This window comes from Sciurus carolinensis, chromosome 10, assembly GCF_902686445.1.
Source record: "Sciurus carolinensis chromosome 10, mSciCar1.2, whole genome shotgun sequence".
NCBI lineage: Eukaryota > Metazoa > Chordata > Mammalia > Rodentia > Sciuridae > Sciurus > Sciurus carolinensis.
In genome coordinates this window covers 53,437,196-53,456,116 of record NC_062222.1, presented here as the reverse complement: position 1 = coordinate 53,456,116, position 18,921 = coordinate 53,437,196, and the positions used below count along the sequence as shown (strand labels likewise).

Genomic DNA, 18,921 nt, shown 5'->3' with positions numbered 1-18,921 from the left:
CATCAAGTCTTCCTGCAACCAACACAACTTAGAACAGAATACAAGTCTGACTCATTAATTAAAACCTCTTTTAAAAGCATTTCCTTATACTATTGTATACTTACTTATCTCTGTCTGTTTTATAGATCCGTGCAATCTCTGGCACTAAAGGGTCATCTGGGTTTGGATCACATAGCAGTGAACAAATGGATAAAAGAACTGCAAGAAAATAAACAACTGTTACATAGCATCAGGAGTGTGATTAAGTGTCAAAAGAACTTAAGAATCAGCATTGCAAACCTCAGCCCTCAAAGGTTTTTATCTCCTTGTCTCCATAGGGTAGAGACTATATTCCCAAGAGTACTGGTAAAATAATGCCAAGATCTCATGGGACAAAGTGAACTTTCACAGTTCTAGTTCTTACTCTGACCTGCTCAACACACCAACTTAGTAGATGACAGCACTATGGACCATAGATCTCATTCATTTTGAGTACCTGTTATGTGCCAGTCAGCACACAGGCACTGTCAAGAGATTATATAAGATCAAAATGCTTAAAGTGGTTGTGACAATCACTGAAGACAAACAAAAAGCAACAACATGAGAAAACATTAACTGTCATATAAACTAATTTTTTGTTGACAGAATACAATTTATTTCAAACCCAAATGCATGGGAGAGCAAGCATATAAAATTACAGAATAGAGAATACCCTGCTACATAGTAACTCAGAAAAAAGGTACAAGCTTAAATTATGACTGGGAGTGTAATAAGTCAGCAAAATATAATTGCCAGCAAGTTTCTAAAAGACAAACCACCACACCACCAACTCAAAATGCCATTTACAAAAAAGGTTTTCAGTATCAGAATACATCCCAGATGGGGCTAGAGTTGTGGCTCAGTGGTAGAACAGTTGGCTTGCACATGAGAGGCACTGGGTTCAATCCTCAGCACCACATAAAAATAAAGGTATTGTGTCCAACTACAATTAGAAATTTAAAAAGAATACACCCCAGCAATTGAGAAAAACCTGGAATTTGCCACTTAAGTACTGGAGCATGATTTGAAAAGAAATCAAAACTCAACAAGAGGGTGAAAAAGTGGTCTAAAATTTAAAAACAAAGGAATTATGGCAGCATTTACTCATTTAATTTCTCACCACAAGAAGTTATTTGAGTTAAAAATAGACCTTTGAGAAATACTACATAATTCCTATGGGGAGTGTCAAGTCCCACTATAAGCATATGAAAATACATGTGTTGTCATCCTCCCTTCAAACACAACCTGTTTCACTTTGCATTTACTAAACTTATGATCTATTCATAAGTTTTGGAAATGCTGCCCCTAACCACTGAATTGGAATGTTTGGAATTAAAGATGTGCTATCCTAAAATATGCTTAACAGTCATAATTAGTAACATTAAAAACCTGTGTACCCAAGGAATGGCAAGTAAATGCACAAAGCTGAAATAAAACTAAAGACACACTTTCTTCCCAGTTAAGTAGTTTGTACACAGGTGATTTTTATTTGTGGGGTGAAAAGGACATAAATGCTTTCAGAGTTACTCAAAGAAAAAAACTAATTCCAAGTAGATCAGAACTGACCCAGAGACTTTTCCAAGATTTCATGGTTTTAGGGTAGCAATACTAGGAAAGAAATACCTATATCGAGGTTCTATAACATGAAACCAGAAATTTACTTATAAGGAACTTATTAGGCAAATAATGCTCCCCCTAACCCCAATATGAATTTTAACTTTTCAAACAATCTCTTTAACCAACACTGATAAAAGAGTAAAAACTAATGTAAGTAAAGTTCCAATACCTTCTTAACCTTATTATCAAAATGTTGGAATAAAAATTCTCGGGTAAGGAGATTCAAGGATTAAACTCCTGTTAACTATTAGAAAATCAGACTAGTTCAAGTCTATTCCACTACAAGTATTTTACCTTTAGAAATAGTTAAAGCAGGAGACCATTGTGATCTTAGAATATCGAGACAAATGCTGCCATTACTGTTAATATTTGGATGATAAATTCTTGTTGTAAATGCAACCTAAATTAAAAAAAAAAAATCTAAATATTTTATCCAAATAAAAGCATTTTAAACTTAAGCAGACTAAAGCAAGGCTTAAAATATTTCGCATATACAAATTGAATCAATACAACTTAATTCATGCACATAAAACTACCAAAAATTATTGAAACTGACCATGAGCCCCAAGCATTTTTTCCCCCTTTTCCTTTTCCTTTCCTTTTTCTTTTTTTTGATACTAGGGATTGAACTCAGGGGCACTCAACCACTGAGCCACACCCCCAGCCCTATTTTGTATTTTATTTAGAGACCGGGCCTTACTAGGTTGCTCAGCGCCTTGCTTTGCTGAGTCTGGTTTTGAACTTGTGATCCTTCTGCCTCAGCCTCCCAAGCAGCTGGAATTACAGGCGTGTGCCACTGTGCCTGGGGATTCCTTCTTTTGATCAAAATGAAAAAATACAAAAAGTAAAAATAAAAACTTTGGGGCAAAAATTTTATTACTAATAATATGGTATAAAATTCTGAAAGTTAACTTTTTATTTATTTTTTGAGTACTGGAGATTTAACATAGGGCAACTTCCAACTGAGCTACATCCCCAGCCTTTTTATTTTGAGACAGGGTCAGATTGGTTAGGGCCTTTGCTAAGTTGCTGAGGCAGGCTTTTAACTTGGAATTCTCCTGTCTTAGCCTCCCGAGCTGCTGAGATTATGGGTACATACCAATGCGCCCAGCTGATGTCTAACTTTGATGCTACAATATTGTTTGTATCAAAGGGCAATGTGAAGGTATTTGATATTCATTAAAATATAAGGTATTGGTATAAACAAAATTTATAGTTCATTTAAAGTATCAGAGTGATACATGTATAAATTGAATTTTGCACTTGCACTGTATGTAAGTATTTCATTTAAAAGAACTCTGCTCCTTTAATGTGACTGAAGATGGTTACAGGGAAGTAGCACAATGCCTTACAAATTATCATCTAGTTATTCACATAGCTTAATTTTGTTATTGGTTCTGAAAAGTCAAGAACTTATACCTATAAACCAGTCTCCTTAGTGCACTAAGCAACTCTTAAGTTTTGATAAACTTACTAGTCATATAGTAAAACTAAAGTAATTATAGTTTATCAAACTGCAATGCATTATGTACAAACATGGAATTAAATATCTAATGTTTTCTTTTACAAGACAATAGGATCAATAATCCAAATCTGTGCACAAATAACAAGGAAACGCTTCCATATGGTATATTTGAATCTTGCAATATTAAGAACAAGGCAAATTTTATACCCATTTGTGAAGTTCAAATTGCATTCAGCTTTTTAAAACACCATCTATTAGTGACTCAATTCCATATATATTCAACTTAAGTTATTCTTATTCATGCTTAGCCTCAATCGCACAGAACCCTAATTTCTAGGAATGTTCTATTCTGCTAAAACAAAGCATACATCTTTACTAAGGAAAAATACTTGCCTTAGGTGGTTTGAAGGGGTAGTCTGTAGGAAAATGAATTGTCAAAAAGAATACACCACCTTGATATGGGCTGTCATTCTGTGAAGAGAAAAACATGCTTAACCTTAAAATTTAAAGTCATTGCTAAATAATGCTTTTAGGCTTCTCTCTAATAAACAAAAATTATCTACTATTTACATTACAATGAAGAATCTAAATCATTCCAAGAAAATTCAGTTCACAGCAATAGAAAAAATACAATCAAAGTTTACTATAATGAATACTATTTAGATCCAATTTTGTAAACTATCAAGGAGTTTCAAAAAAAGTATCCAGAAACACCAAGCGTTCTAGATTCAAACTCTCACAAATGAAAAAGTAAGCTTAACAATAAAGCTCACAGTCAGTATATTATGTGTGTTAAATATTTTTCCTAGTAAAAGTCAGATATGTACAAAAGGCTTTGCAACTCAAAAGGTCATTTGTGCACCAGCAAACCAAAAAATGTTAGCCATTTCAGGTAACACATAAATACGTCAAGAGTTCAAGAAGCGGAACAAGTTGCCCAGGCTGACCTCAAACTTCCCATCTCCCATACCTCAGTCTCTTGAGTCCCTGGAATCAAGGGCATACACCAACCAACACACTTGGATCCACAAAAATTCTCATTTAAAAATTTTTTTCCTCGAAGGCTTAATGAGCTGAATCCGACCAACTCGGGAGGCTGAGATAGAAGAATCTTAAGTATCAAAGTCAGCCTTGGCAACTCAGAGACCTTCTTACAAAATAAAAAAAAAAAAAAAGGCTGAGCCAGGGGTATAGTGTGCCCTCGTTCAATCCGCATTAGCCCCTCATCCCACATGCACACAAAAAAAGGCATTATGGAGTCTCTACCGCAAGTCAACGAATCTAAAAAACAATATAGTGCATTTTTGCATCTGCATAGAAAATTTAAATTTCAAGCTACACAGCAGTACTTTCCTTTGCTAGTTTACTTATTGTAATTTAAACATGGAGAACATTCTCAGTAAATGAGCATTTTACAATGTTAGTATAAACTCGCATTTGAGAAACCATTTGTTTCAAGTTTTTATTTTGACAAATCACAGTTAAAAGATATCATGGTTTTCTATTTTACTGATGGATAAACCAAAAGACATAGTTTAGTAGTATACTGTAAGTGACAGGACTAAGATCCAAACAAGTGTTAACTGGGTTGTTATCAACATTCATATCTCTCTGGTTATGTGACTACATAGTTATGAGCCTTTCACTGCACTTGTTCTCAGTATCAGGCAAAATAAGAACTTTCATAGGCCTGACACTTTAAAAGTGTAGCTCATCAATTCCAACCCCTTTGGAAGGTAATTATTAACTCCCCACTACATGCCAGATATGTGAAAGGGACACAGAGAATATTTTTTAAATCTTGATAGGCTTAAAACTCTAGTTACCAAGACCCACGAAGAAAATAATGAAATGTTATAGATATGAAATAAGAATAAAATACACAGGGAGTTCAAAAGAGAAAAGTTAATTTATCCATGAACAATCAGGTTCAAAGAAATGCACAACTCCTGCTGGGCACAATGGTGCATGCCTGTAATTCCAGTGACTTGGGAGGCTGAGGCAAGAGGATCCAAAGTTTCAGGCCAGCCTCAGCAACTTAGTGAAACCCTGTCTCAAAAAGTATAAAGGGGTCTGGGGAGATAGCTCAGCTGGTAGAGTGCTTGCCTTGTGAGCACAAGGCCCTGAGTTCAATCCCCAGTACCGCAAAAAAAAAAAAAAAAAAAAAGTATAAAGGATTAGGGGTGGCTCAGTGGTAGAATGCCCCTGGGGTTCAATATTTAATTTAAAAAAGGAAATAAAATTGTAAAACCAATAAAAGCAATACAAGTGTGAGCTACTATTGAGTAATAAAATTTAAAAAGAAATCTATAACAAAGCAGTACCTGGAAACAATAGAAGAAAAAAATCTAAAGCCACCATTTGACCCAGTTACCCCACTCCTCAAGAGGACTTAAAAATCATACTACAGTGATGCTGCCACATCGATGTTTACAGCAGCTCAATTCACAATACATAAGTTATGAAACCAACCCTAGATGCCCTTCAACACATGAATGGATTAAGAAAATATGGTGTACATATACACAATGGAATATTACTCAGCCATAAAACATGACTTTGACTTTATAACTTTTGTCAGTAGATGGATGTAACTCCAGACTACCATGCTAAGTGAAATAAGCCATCCCCAAAAAATCCAAGGTTGACTGTTTTGATACGCAGATATAATGTTCTTATATCCCAATAAGGGAAGGTGGAGGGAAGAACAGAAGTTCACTGGATTAGACAAAGGGAAATTAAGGGAGAGGAAGGGGGATGGAAATAGGAAAGAGTAGAATGAACTGGACATAACTTTTCTATGTTCATGTATGAATACATCACCAATGAAACGCCATACCATGTACAACCACAAGGATGGGATCCTAATTAGAATTAAGTTATACTCCATGTGTGTATATTACGTCAAAATACACGGTCATGTACATCTAAATATATCAAATTAAAAAAATGTAAAAAAAGAAAAAAAATTAAAGCAAGGCACCCAAAATATGATGAGCTTATTAGATGAGCATATTTTTGTTAAATAATAAGGCTACATTACCTGGGAACAGATGTTTCATAAAGCAAGTTGAAGGTAAGTTTTTACTATGTAATTAATAATTTAGAGGTGATCCTACATATTAAAAGTTTTCACAAAACCCAATTCCAGATGCTTTGTTTGACTTTCATTTTCCAATTTCACACAATCAAGTGTTAGGTCTACTTCTCAATAAATAAAGACAATTCATTAATGCAATTTAAGCGAAGCCAAATTTCACTTGTAAAAAAAGGAAAAAAATTCCTGAATTAGACTTTCCTTTATGTCTATGCCTATTGCCACTATTTTAGTTCAAAGATGTTACTAGTATCTTTTGCTTACATTTTTGGCAATGATTTACCACTGATATTTCTGCCATTATTCTGGTTTTCCTTTTCAATTTATCCCTCTATCCTAACGCTGAAGTGATCTTTATAAGATTCAAATCACTATCTTTTACCTTTTAAAGATAAAATTCAATATCCTGAGTACCCAGGGTGCTTTATGATCTGGATTCCCACCAATTTAGTTAGTTTCATCTTTGACCTCTTCTACAGAACTCTCTACTATACATAAGTATTATAGATGGATAACTCAATTTTCACATTTCCATTATCTCTATTTCTTTCCCATATTTGGAAAATATAATATATATTATAATATTAATATATAATGTAGTCTTTTCTTTAGTCTAATTTGCTGACTATTAGCTCCCACCATCTACCGTATTTATTAATACTTATACTTCCTTCTCATACTGCACTACAAAAAGCTCCTTTAAAAGTAGGGTAAAAGTTGTTGGTGGTGCATGCCTATAATCCCCAGGGACTCCAAAGGCTGAGGCAGGAGGATCCCAAGCTCAAGGCCAGCCTCAGGAACTTAGTGCGGTCCTAAGCACCTTGGTGAGATCCTGTCTCAAAATAAAAATAAAAAGGGCTGGGGATGTGGCACCATGGCAAAATGCCCCTGTAGAATCCTATCAAACTTTCATTCAATCACCAGTACCAAAACAAAGGAAACAAATTTCACATATCATTAACCTTTGTAAGAAGTGACATAATATACTTAAAATGGAAACAATAATCTTTATGAGCCAGTAAAATACTACTTATGAACAGATTTTTACTTCAGATGGCTTTTTGCAGTTTACACTCGAGCTATTCTTGAGACACAGTTCTCTTTTACAACTGTCACAATTAAATGGAAGTCAGTGTAGTTCTCCAAATATTTTCAAACATCTCCTGCCAACTCCATTTCCAATTAAAGAAAAATTATACATGCAAATATTAGAAGCAGTAAGGAAGGAAATTAATTTCTTCTCACTGCATCAAAACTTATTGGTAACTACCCTTAATATAGTACAAAAAATTCAAACATTTTTAAAAGTCACTTAACAGGCAAGGATCTGTCTAATCTTTCAAAGAATTTTAGTTTTTATCAATAGCTGTGATTCAATTTTATACATAGTGTTATATACATTTTTGCCATGTAGAACTTTTAATGATGCAGAGCATTTCCTGACTAAAATCCAATAGCTAGTCTTCACTGAAACTTAAATTACATGCTACATTAATGAAAAAGTCAGGAATCTTTAGTTCTATCCATCCAATCTTTAGTTACTTCCATCACCTTAACTGACCTTAAAAGTACTCTGAAGCAAATGTGCTTTTGCTATTATCCAATTCTCCCAAGAAATCTGCAATTTGTGGATTATTATGCTACTACACATGCCCCCCTTATTGTTTTGGTTCACAGATACATACCACATAGAGTAATTGTAGTCACAAAATATTTTATCATAATGTGATACTTTGTCATAAGATGCATTCAGAAACCAAAAGCAGGCACTGATACATTCCACTGTAAGCATACAGTCAACTATTTAAAGGTGATGTCTAAGTTTGTGTGCTCGCTTACATAAGACCATTATATACATACATATCTATATCTATATGTCTGTTTAATGACCATTTTCCCACCTAGTACATTGCTGGCATTAAATAAAACCAGGAAAAGGAAAAGAAAGAAGAAAGTTTTCAGGAAATTACACAAGAAACTTAAGAGTTCCTTCTATGTTAAGGGGGAAAAAAGTTAAGAATTTGTGCAAGACACAGTCTTACCCCAAGGATATTTTAGTTCGCTCTAATTTTCTGAAATTCTTAAGATGGTATCCATAATTCTGAATATTCAATTATCCAGCATATAGATTCTTATCTACCCAGGACAGAAAGTGATTTTTCTATATTCAGAATATCACTTTCTGCCTAAGTATTTCAAATTTGTTTGAAACTAAAATTCTGTAAGGAATATCAAAATACAATAAGCTAGATTCTTGGCAACTATAGGAACAGGTTAAGATTTTTGAGTAATAATTCATAGTAGAAATAGAGCAAGTAAATTGTCTAAGTAACAAAGTTTAATGACAGTGCTTCACACTGCTACAAAGGAAAACTGAATTAAGGCAAATAAGAGATTTGGTGGATCCAAAGAGATGCTACACTCTACAAACGGAACACAGGGACACATTAATGTACATGTAAATAAAAAATACTATATTCTATTTCTTTCAAAGGTAGTACAATTAGGGCATAACCAAAACAGAATACACTACATAAAATAAACCTACAGACTAAGTTTAAAAATTTATAATCAGACCAATGCTGGATTTTCAATTACAAGCAAAACTTTTAAAGTCTTAATACTTACAGGTCCCATAATTGTGGCTTGCCAATGAAACACTAGAAAAAGGGGGGAAAAAAAAACTCTCTTTAGCATCATCCCAAAATACACAAGCTTTTTTTGAGGTTAGTCATTAAAAAAATCAACTTAGAAGTTACTTACTATCATCCCCAACTGGACCTGCAGAACATTGTGCTGGAGGGTCACGGGCCAAATCACTAAGTTCCTACACCAAAACAAAAAATGGTCATGTAATCTTAATTTAAGGAAACACAGTCACCTGCTTCCATTTACTTTTTTTCCCATATGTGTGTTAATGGGGATTAAACCCAGGTTCTCACACATGCTAGGAAAGTACTCTAAAATTTACCTACCTTCCCCAGTCCTTTTTGAAAAAATATTTTGAGACAGGATATCCCTAAGTTACCCAGGCCATGTTCTTCCCTTTTCTTCCTCATGAGTAGTTGGAATTACAGGCTTGCACCACTGCAGCTGGCTATTACCCCCAACTCCTGGTACTGGAGACTGAATAAACAAGTGGACTCTACCTGAGCTAAATCCCAGGCCCCTAATTCTGACCTTTTTTAAAATTTTACTTTCAGACAAGTTCTCCTCAATTTCTAGGGTGGCAAAGAACTACCAATCCTCCTGCTTCAGACTCTGAAGCACTAGTATTACAGGCATGTGCTACCATCCCCAATTTATTCATCAGACCAAGAACTTTAAGACCATGCAATCACAATTCTCAAATACTACATTCTGTTAGGAAAAGTAAAACATAAGTAACCTAAGTGTCTGATTCCTGGAATCATGGTAGGCATATTTATTTAATGGACACATGCTAAAACAATCATCTTGGTTAGGGCTTATAAAAATATATACACTGAAATGAAATTTTTATTATACAAACAAAAGCTGATTTCTTACAAATCAGATGCTCTCAACAGCTTTAAGAACCCAAAGCAGAGCTTAACATCATGTTATTTGCTAAACATCCAGATCAGATCAGAAGCCCTCTTATCTGTCTTAAAACCATACTTTTATCTAAAAACCCACTGACTCCATTTTCCACATCTCCTTAATCCCAAATACTTGGGAGGTTGAAGCAGGATGACTGCCAAGTTTAAGGCCAGCCCGGGGAACTTATCAAGACCCTTTCTGAAAATAAATTAAGGGCTAGGATGTCACAGAGCTTGTCATGCACAAGACCTTGGGTTCAAATCTGCAACTCCCTTCCAAATAAAACAAGTGGAACAAAAAAACTCCACACTCCTCACAGGGCTAAGTACTCTCTTGTGTTTAGTCTTATTACCTCGACCTTTTAACTAAACATTCTATTTTAATTATTCCTAAAATTCTCTCTAAAATAACTATTTCTCTAAGTAAAAGTTTCATTTTTAGCAATACATGCAAATTCCACAATTCCATATAAACTTTCTCCAACAAATACTCATATGTATTTAACGCTTCCACAACTTATCAAAATAGATAATCTAGCATAAAGATCAATTCCTTAACATGAAAATTATGATCAAAGACAAGGTCAGGAATCAAAAGGGCCAAAAAAAAAAAAAAAAAAAAAAAAAAGCTGAATGCCATGGTACACAAAAGACTGAAAGTTTTAGAAAGCAGATTGAGTTTCTAATTTTCCTTCTTTGTGCTGGGGATTGAACCCAGGGTCTCACACATCCTAGGCAAGCACTTCCATTTACTTTTCTTGTATTTTCAAATGTTGTATGAAACTAAAATTCTGTAAGGAACTGAATATATCCTCAGTCCACTGAGCTATATCCTCGTTTCAAATAATTTTGAGTGTGTGTGTGTGTGTGTGTTTGTGTTTTGTTGTTGTTTTTTAAGAGGTTTGCAGTGGGTTAATGTTCCTCAGGCAGCCTTTCCCAAGTAGTAGCCGGGATTACAATGGCACACCACAACACACAACTAAATACCTAATTTTTAAAAATACAATAAAGAATAAGCTGGGGGCTGGGGTTGTGGCTCAGTGGTAGAGCACTTGCCTACCATGTATGAGGCACTGAGTTCAATTCTCAGTGCCACATAAAAATAAATTACAAAAAAAGGTCCATGGACAACTAAATATATATGTGTAAAGAATAATAATCTGGTCATTGCAACAATTTAACAATATTGATACATTTACAACTCTGGTTTGACCAGAGTTGTAACCAATGCTCAAATGTGCAAGATTAGCACATTTCTTTTCCTGGTTGTTTCAGATTAAAGGTAAACACTTCTACTTTTTAAGGACAGAATACAGGGCTCACTGATAACAAAGTAGACCCAGATATGAAAGACTTATCAGCCTACTCCTCCAGCCTTTGGTGAATGGAAGTATGATACTGCTATTTCTGCTGGCTACTTTGTGTATAATACCAGTCAGGTATGCTATGGTACTGGCCTCTGAAATGAGAGCAGAGTTATGAGTAAACATGGGAAGAAATGAGAGGCTGGGCAGCCCCACCTTATGAGTCAAAGCTCTTTCACAGTATAACAAATATTCCCTTATTCCAGTAATAATGTAACTCTAAGACAGGCTTGGTGGTGCATCCTGTAATCCCAGCAATTTGGAAGGTTGAAGCAGAAGGGTTACAAGTTTGAGGCAGGGAACTTAGGGAGAAAATACCTCAAAATAAACAGGGCTGGGATGTAGCTCAGTGGTAGAGAGCCCCTGGGCTCAAAGAAACCCCCATAAAAGAAACTGCAATTCCAAATTCCTTAATTGTGATTCTATATTATATATATAAAAAAATATAGGCTGGGCTGTGGCTCAGTGGTAGAGCACTCGCCGAGCATGTGTGAGGCACTGGGTTTGATCCTCAGCACCACATTAAAATAGAGGTATTGTGTCCATCTACAACTAAAAAAATTAAAAACAAAAAACTATGGCTGCTATGTTGACTGCATTAGCAGAACAAGAACTACACAAATAACTTAAAGCTAATTTTATAACAGATTCAGTTGTTCCAAACAGATGACTTGATTCTTTACATGGAATCAAAAAAACAAAGCTTTTCTAAGGCCATTATTCTGAAGACAGAACACCTAATTTCACACGAACCATGTTAGAGAATGCCTATAATCTCAACAACTAAGGAGGCTAAGGCAGAAGTATCCCAAGTTTGAGGCCAGCCTAGACAACTGAATGAGACCCTGTCTCAAAATAAAATATAAAAAGGGTTAGGGATGTAGCCAGTGGTAGAATACCCTTGGGTTCAATCCCCACTACCAAACAAAAACAATTTTATTGTCAACCTATTATAATGCAAATTTAACAATAAAGATAAAATTCTGTTTTAAATTTAGATGGAACACAATGTTGTGGTAAAAATAATAGTCTTTTAAATTAAGAAATTTCAGAGGCAGAAATATTCTTGGGATTAAATGTGGTATATACCAATCAAAAGAAATGCAATGCTTACCCAAATTTCGCCATTTAAGAAAATACATACATTGAGTACTCTAAAAATGTGTGAAAAATCTAATGCTGAATACAAACCCTACCAGTATTATTCTTATTTTCATCTGGGTTTCAGAAATAAAGTTACAGTTGTTTGAAGAACTCCTATATAAACTGACAAAAGGCCCCACCCATTCTGGCACTGACTTCAGGGGGAGATAAACTAATTTTCTAAATTTTGTTTACATTTTTTCAATAGCTGTTGGCAATCTTTAATATAGACACTCAATAAACTTGAGTGGTATAAAAAAAAAGAAATCCCACTTTTAAGCATTTAGCAAATTGGAATAATTAAAAGACAAGCTGAAAACTGCAAGATGTTCTAAAATTTTCCTTACAAAATTGAGGAACTAAATAAAAGACCCAATAGAATACTAGCCTGTAACTGCTTTAAATATTTTGATTTATGGGAATATTCTATTGTTGGAGTTCCTGTTTTAACTGGTTAAGTTTGTATTCGGTACCAGTATGGAATAAATTGAGATGGCTTACAAAATACCAAAATTCAAACTTGGTGAAACATTGATAAGACTAAAAACTCTGCCAAAGAAACTCTTCAAGGATGATCAGGGTAAGATTAACTCCATCAAAAAAATTTTTTACTTGGGAAGCTAAGACAGGAGGACCCCAAGTTCTAGGCAAGTCTCAGCAACTTACTGAGACCCAGTCTCAATTTAAAAATAAAAAAGGTAGGGATGTAGTTTAGTGGCAAAGTACTGTAGGGTTCAATCCCCAGTACCAAACTATAACAAACGAAAACTAACCCAACCAATGCAGTAGACAAGCAAGAATAATTGTCCTAATACATTTGCTAATTCACTTCTGAAACATCACACAACTGCTTACTAAATAACCAAACAATGAGAAACCCCAAGATTCTCAATCTTAAGATGGGGAATATCAGGGCAGCCTTTTATGCAAGATAAGTTAATATACTCTCAAAATGTTCAATTAAAAAAATGAAGGAAAATCATTCCAAATACTTCTAAATTCTGATCGGTAGGAATTATCGAAATTCATCTAAGATTTAAAAAACTCTTTAGAAAAAACTATAAATGCTTTTCACTTTCAAAAAATCTTTTATGCACTAGAAACAAAATAGTAAATAAGAGCCAAACCTTTACAGGTTGATTAACTCTTTATGTGAAATGTCTGGGAATCAGAAGCGTTTTGATTTCAGATTTGTGAACATTTGCATACACATAAGACATTCTGGGAATGGGTCCCAAGTCTGAACATGAAATTCATTTACCTTTCATATATACTTTATACACATAACTTCTGGGTATTTTATATAATATTAGTGATGTCTACATTTTGACCATAACCTATTATGCAAGATTGGGTGTGGACATGTCCACTTGTGCCATCATGTGGTACTCAAAAAGTTTTGGATTTTAGAGCACTTCAAATTTCTAATGCTTGGGGTTGGAGTTTTGGCTCAAGTGGTAGAGCACTTGCCTAGCATATGCGAGGCACTGGGTTCGATCCTCAGCACCGCATAAAAATAAGTGAATAAAATAAAAGTTCGTTGACAACTAAAGAAATTTTTTAAAAAAATTGTAATGCTTAACCTGCACCAGAAAAGCACTTCCCCCCAGTTATCCTTCAACAAATGAATTTTTACAGGCTAGATAGCGTCACATAGAAATCATCTGCCAATTCCATGATCATCCAAATTCCTATTACAATGGAAATCTATTTTTTTTTTTTTTTTTTTTTGCTGTGCTGGGGATCAAACCCAGGGCCTTGTGCTTGCAAGGCAAGCACTCTACCAACTGAGCTATCTCCCCAGCCCTGGAAATCTATTTTAATATCATCTACAAACATCATAACATCTACAAAGTCATGCACTTTGTTGTAGGTTAAAAATCAAGCCCAGCCTGATAAGAACATAGAATTTTACCATGTTCCAAAACTTATAAGTTGTATTGTTAAATTGGGGAACAAAATCAAAAACTACGAAAACTTGGGCAGTCTAATTCCCTCTTTGAGACGCATATGAAAAACAAAGTCCATTTTAAGGTTAAAAAGTTATTTCCAAACTACATGATTCCCCTTTCCCAAATAAATATCAAGGATAAAAACACAAATTTCAAAGCACTGTGCCAAAATCCCAATGTATCTTATATATACATTGCTAATAATAAAAAATAGCATTATGAAATAAAGACATGAGTATGTTTCCCACCACGTAGTATTATCAGTTTGAAGTCTCACTTTTAAACTAACTCAGGATCACTTAAAGCACTGACTTAGTATGTAACACATTTAACAAGCAGACCATCTTAAAAGGCAAGATTTCCTGGGTAGGGCTCTCAATTAACTCCTTTATTAAACAAGAGCAAAAACTGATTTGTAAACAGACTACATATAATAGCCACAACTCATTTAAATCTTTGGGACATGTGATAAATTGTTAGGTTTAGCTGTCTAAAATGCCTGATAAGAATCTAAATGCATATTACTGAAATCAGTGTGAAAACAGTTGACATTATCCAAGTTCTTACATTTATCTACCAAATTACCTGCTTAATAAGCATGTTTTGAACAATAAAAAAATGGTTGAGATATCTAAAGAAAAACATTTAGTAAATTTTAAAAGAATTTAATGATGGCTTGGCCTAAACAAAAGACCCAAAAAAGATTTCATCTATATAAATACTAAAGGTCAGAAAAGTATAAAGCTAACCTAAATATATCATCACATTATTGAAAGTCATACATTTGAATTAAGAATCCTAGAAAACTATTAAAGAAATGATTTTTGTTGTTGTTGTTTTTGTTTTTGTGGTGCTGAGGATTGAACTCAGGGCCTGTGCACGTGAGGTAAGCACTTTACCAACTGAGCTATATCCCCAGCCCAAGAAATGATTTCCTTACACACTGAAATTTATGATGAATAACATTTAAGTTAAATTATCATTCCTTTAGAATAAAAGTATAATCTCAGATAGTTAATGCTTAATTTAGCTCTTTATTCCCGTAATTTTAGGCTCATTATTTTCTAAATGCCAAATCATTTCTAAGTGCCTTATTTTCCAAATTCTCTATGTCCTAAGACATCTCTGAAGTAATAAAGACATAAAATTAAACCAATAAACATATACTTTAAATTCAACATAGAAAAATAACCGAGGTAAAAAAAAATGTACTAAGGATCAAAGCAAGATGTCTTTTAAATATAATGTTTAGATTTCACCATTTTTCTTTCTTGCCTTTTAAATAGTGGCCGATGCTAATACAATCATGCACCAGCACTTACCTTTGAGATATCAAATAGTTTTCATGACATTATTATGCCCAGAGAATAAGCAGAGGGGAAAAAAATAGAAGGAATAGAGTAAGTCATTACAAGTGTTCTTCTTTGTAGTTTTTCCCTTTTTTCAAATGTGACTGTAGTACTGGGTGACTGGTCAGTCACCATTAACCAATTATTTGGACATGACAAACCAAAGCATTTTATATTCTCAGCTTTGGTGAGTAAAGTCTGGAAAGTAAACAAAGTCTGGACAAAATTAGTCTTTTGTTCATCCCTGCCCATGATTTTCCAAATAAGATTTGGAAGGGACACTTTTCCTTCTATAATCTGGAGTTCTAAGGATGTCATCAGAGCAACAGCAAACATATACCCTGGATCTACATGGTGAAGCCAAAAGCCAAAGAAAAAGGGTTCCTACAGCTATTCCTTTGGACCATTCTAAGTTTACCTCTAATAAATCTTATTTAATCTGGGTCATACCAAGAAGGGGGAAAATGAAGCGGGAAAGACCCTAAGAAAAGTGCCACCTGGCACCCTTTACCAAGTATGTAGATCTATCTTAACTCACAACAATGTAATGTTTAGTATTGCTGGAAAACATGAAGAAATAAAAATGAAGCAAAGTCTCAAAATTTAATTAAGAGGAACAAGAAATCAGGCATCTTGTTTCTATCATAAAAACTAAAAGGTTAATTTAATTCCACTTCTGAAATAAAAAGTGCAATATTAAGCTATGAGCTAAAATTTTGCCATCAAATCACTTATTAATTCATATGAACACTGCCTTTTGGGTGCCAAGCATGTTAGGTATGAATAATGAACACCTTATCTCCTCAAATAAACTTAAACAAAGTCAGCATACTCCCCCACCGCCCCCCCCCAGCAAAAAAAAAGCACATATATACATCAACCTACAAGCTTAAAATAAAATAAAAGGCATTATAAATCCTGAAAAGGCAACCATTAACTTTGCCTGGTTTAACCGTTGACATTTCAGCTGGGTTGCGATAGAAAGAAGGCGCATATCTTCAAAGTGAAAAAAGAAAAAGCAGCATTAAATTGAGAAAGTGAAGTCGGGTATGAAGAACAGATTGTAAAACCCTGCGCGTGAAGAACAAGTATTGTAGTCTAATAAACCACAGATACAGAATACAGTAAGGGAATGGCTAGAGAGGTTGATTAGGGCTGATTTTTTAAAAAGTATTTTGTATCAAAGACTACTCCAAAGGAAAATGGAAGCCACTAATACTTTAATAAGCAGAAATAAGACAAATCGGGTTTGTATTTTTAATGTTCTGGCAATAGTACACCCGAAGTCGTCTTTTTTAACTTTTAAAGTAAGTCATTCTAAAAGCACCTATGTAGAAGTTTGATCTAAAATTTAACATTTTTACTACACTTCCTTTACATTTTAAAGTGACAGAAATGAGGTTTTCTAAAGTAACTCAGATTATTCTTGAGAAAGGGGAAGACAGGCAAACAATTTCTAGGGGGTGGGAGTTGTGGTACTGAGGATTTAAACCCAGAACTTTATACAGGCCAGGCAAGCATTCTACCACTTAACTACCCTAGCACTTTCTCCCCTTATATTTTATTTTGAGACAGGGTCTAAACTGTCCATCCTGGCTTCAAATCTGAGGTCTTTGCTGCTTTAGTCTCAGGTTTACATTATGGTCATTTGAAAGGAGGAAAGAAACAGTTGAGTTCACCTGTAGGACACACTGCTTCAATAGAACAACATGTAATACATACTAGACAACTTGGAAAATAGGACTGTTTCCAAAAGGCTCCCTTCTCCATAGACTGTCCACACACTGAAGACATGGTAAAGAATCTAACACAGTATTTGGCGAACCGGAGGGAAAAAAACCTTCAAGTACAACAACCAAATTTCTATTACTCAGTGAATATTCCAGATTAACTATTCACTGTTATTCTGTATCCACTTTATTGAGTGCAGTGCTACCTATTTTTCAAGTTACATGGCCTTTAAAAGAAAGTCAACTGAGAAAACAATTATTCCACTGTTCAAAAGAAAACTGAGGAACTTGAGAACAATTCCCAATGAAGCACCAAATCAAATAACTTTTTAAAGTAATTCTGCTTATGATTTTCACCTTACAAAATGACATTAGAGCCTAAAAATTTCAAAGGCTTAGTAACAAAACAATTCACAAAATTTGAAGACTTGAAATTGTCAGCTCATTGTTCCCAGTAGAGGGTGAGTGGCAAGGTCCAGAAAGAACAGCTCTCACCATGGCACCCATAAAACTTTCATATTTTGCTGATCACCACTCCTCACAAGGGGAACAGCATTATTCAGATGAGGTCTTTGCTAACTATTAAGACCACTGAAACAAAGTTAGTGGGGAGATTAACCAACACTAGTAGTTAATGTCTTTCATCTTGAAGGAACACTAAAATGGATCAACAAAACACAATTAGGGTACAATGCTAAGAAACTGTACTGCCCTTAAGAAAGGAAAATGAAAATGCTTTCCCCACAATGTTCTTGTTTAGAGAAAATTTCTCATTTTAGGATCAGCTTTCTCAGTCTGAACGGCTTCTCAAATTTTCTGCACAACTGGATACAAGAATCCAGCCCATTTTTTCCATTGGAAAAATATCATCTCTTTCCCCTTAAAAACCTGAATGATTTAAAGAAAGTCATAAACCACTCCACCTTATTCTAATCTAGATAAGATCCTCAAAGCTCTCATGTGGTCTTAGTTCACCTCAATAAGATTCACAAATCTGAACTGTCTGCCTCCTGAAGACCTGGTAGGCAGCATGACAAAAACCAAGACTGGATTCAGCAAATTTGTTCACCAAGGAAATTTCTTTTATAGGCAACCAACAGGTACAACTTAAGACAGTTTGAGTATTCTCATGTGGACATGTATGTTTTTAACAGTAATGGATTTCATATGTTTTATTCTAAAAACATATCTTTTGTGGGATTTCCATGAGAAAGAGTAAACAATTTAGAGGAAAAGCTTTCCTGTGATTATGATGGGATACAAGATCTCTTTGATTTCTGGAAGTAAAATATAAACAGGCTGACAGATACTCAACTAGAAGTCTAAATATAACACTTTGTTTTGTGTTTCTCTATTTTCCTATATCTCCCTTATTCAATGATGGGTGGCACTAGCAGTTATGTGACCAACTGTAGACCATAATAATAGCAGGCCAAGCTATTGAAAATACTAAAGTCCATCCTGGGCAACTTAGTAAGGTTCTCTCTTTAAAAAAAGAGGAGGAGGAAAAAAAAATGCCCCCATCTTCAAAGAGCTTAGTAATTGGACATAGAAGAATTACTTGTAAATACTGAAGCTGTAAAGCAGTCAGCCATGTTAGGTAAACCTTTACTAAAACTTAATACC

The 18,921-nt window shown here is 34.5% G+C and overlaps 1 protein-coding gene across 4 annotated transcripts in view; it reads right to left on the bottom strand.

Annotated features, from left to right (window-relative positions):
• Ube2d3 (ubiquitin conjugating enzyme E2 D3) overlaps nucleotides 1-18,921 on the bottom strand; it is a 30,834-nt gene that overhangs the window by 2,729 nt on the left and 9,184 nt on the right. For all 4 annotated transcript variants that reach the window (XM_047565799.1, XM_047565797.1, XM_047565800.1 and 1 more), the window contains exons 3-7: nucleotides 8,961-9,024; nucleotides 8,826-8,857; nucleotides 3,494-3,571; nucleotides 1,930-2,035; nucleotides 105-198 (exon numbers count right to left, since the gene is read on the bottom strand). In XM_047565799.1, the coding sequence (XP_047421755.1) occupies nucleotides 105-198; nucleotides 1,930-2,035; nucleotides 3,494-3,571; nucleotides 8,826-8,857; nucleotides 8,961-9,024 (374 nt within the window). The remainder of the gene's footprint in view (nucleotides 1-104; nucleotides 199-1,929; nucleotides 2,036-3,493; nucleotides 3,572-8,825; nucleotides 8,858-8,960; nucleotides 9,025-18,921) is intronic.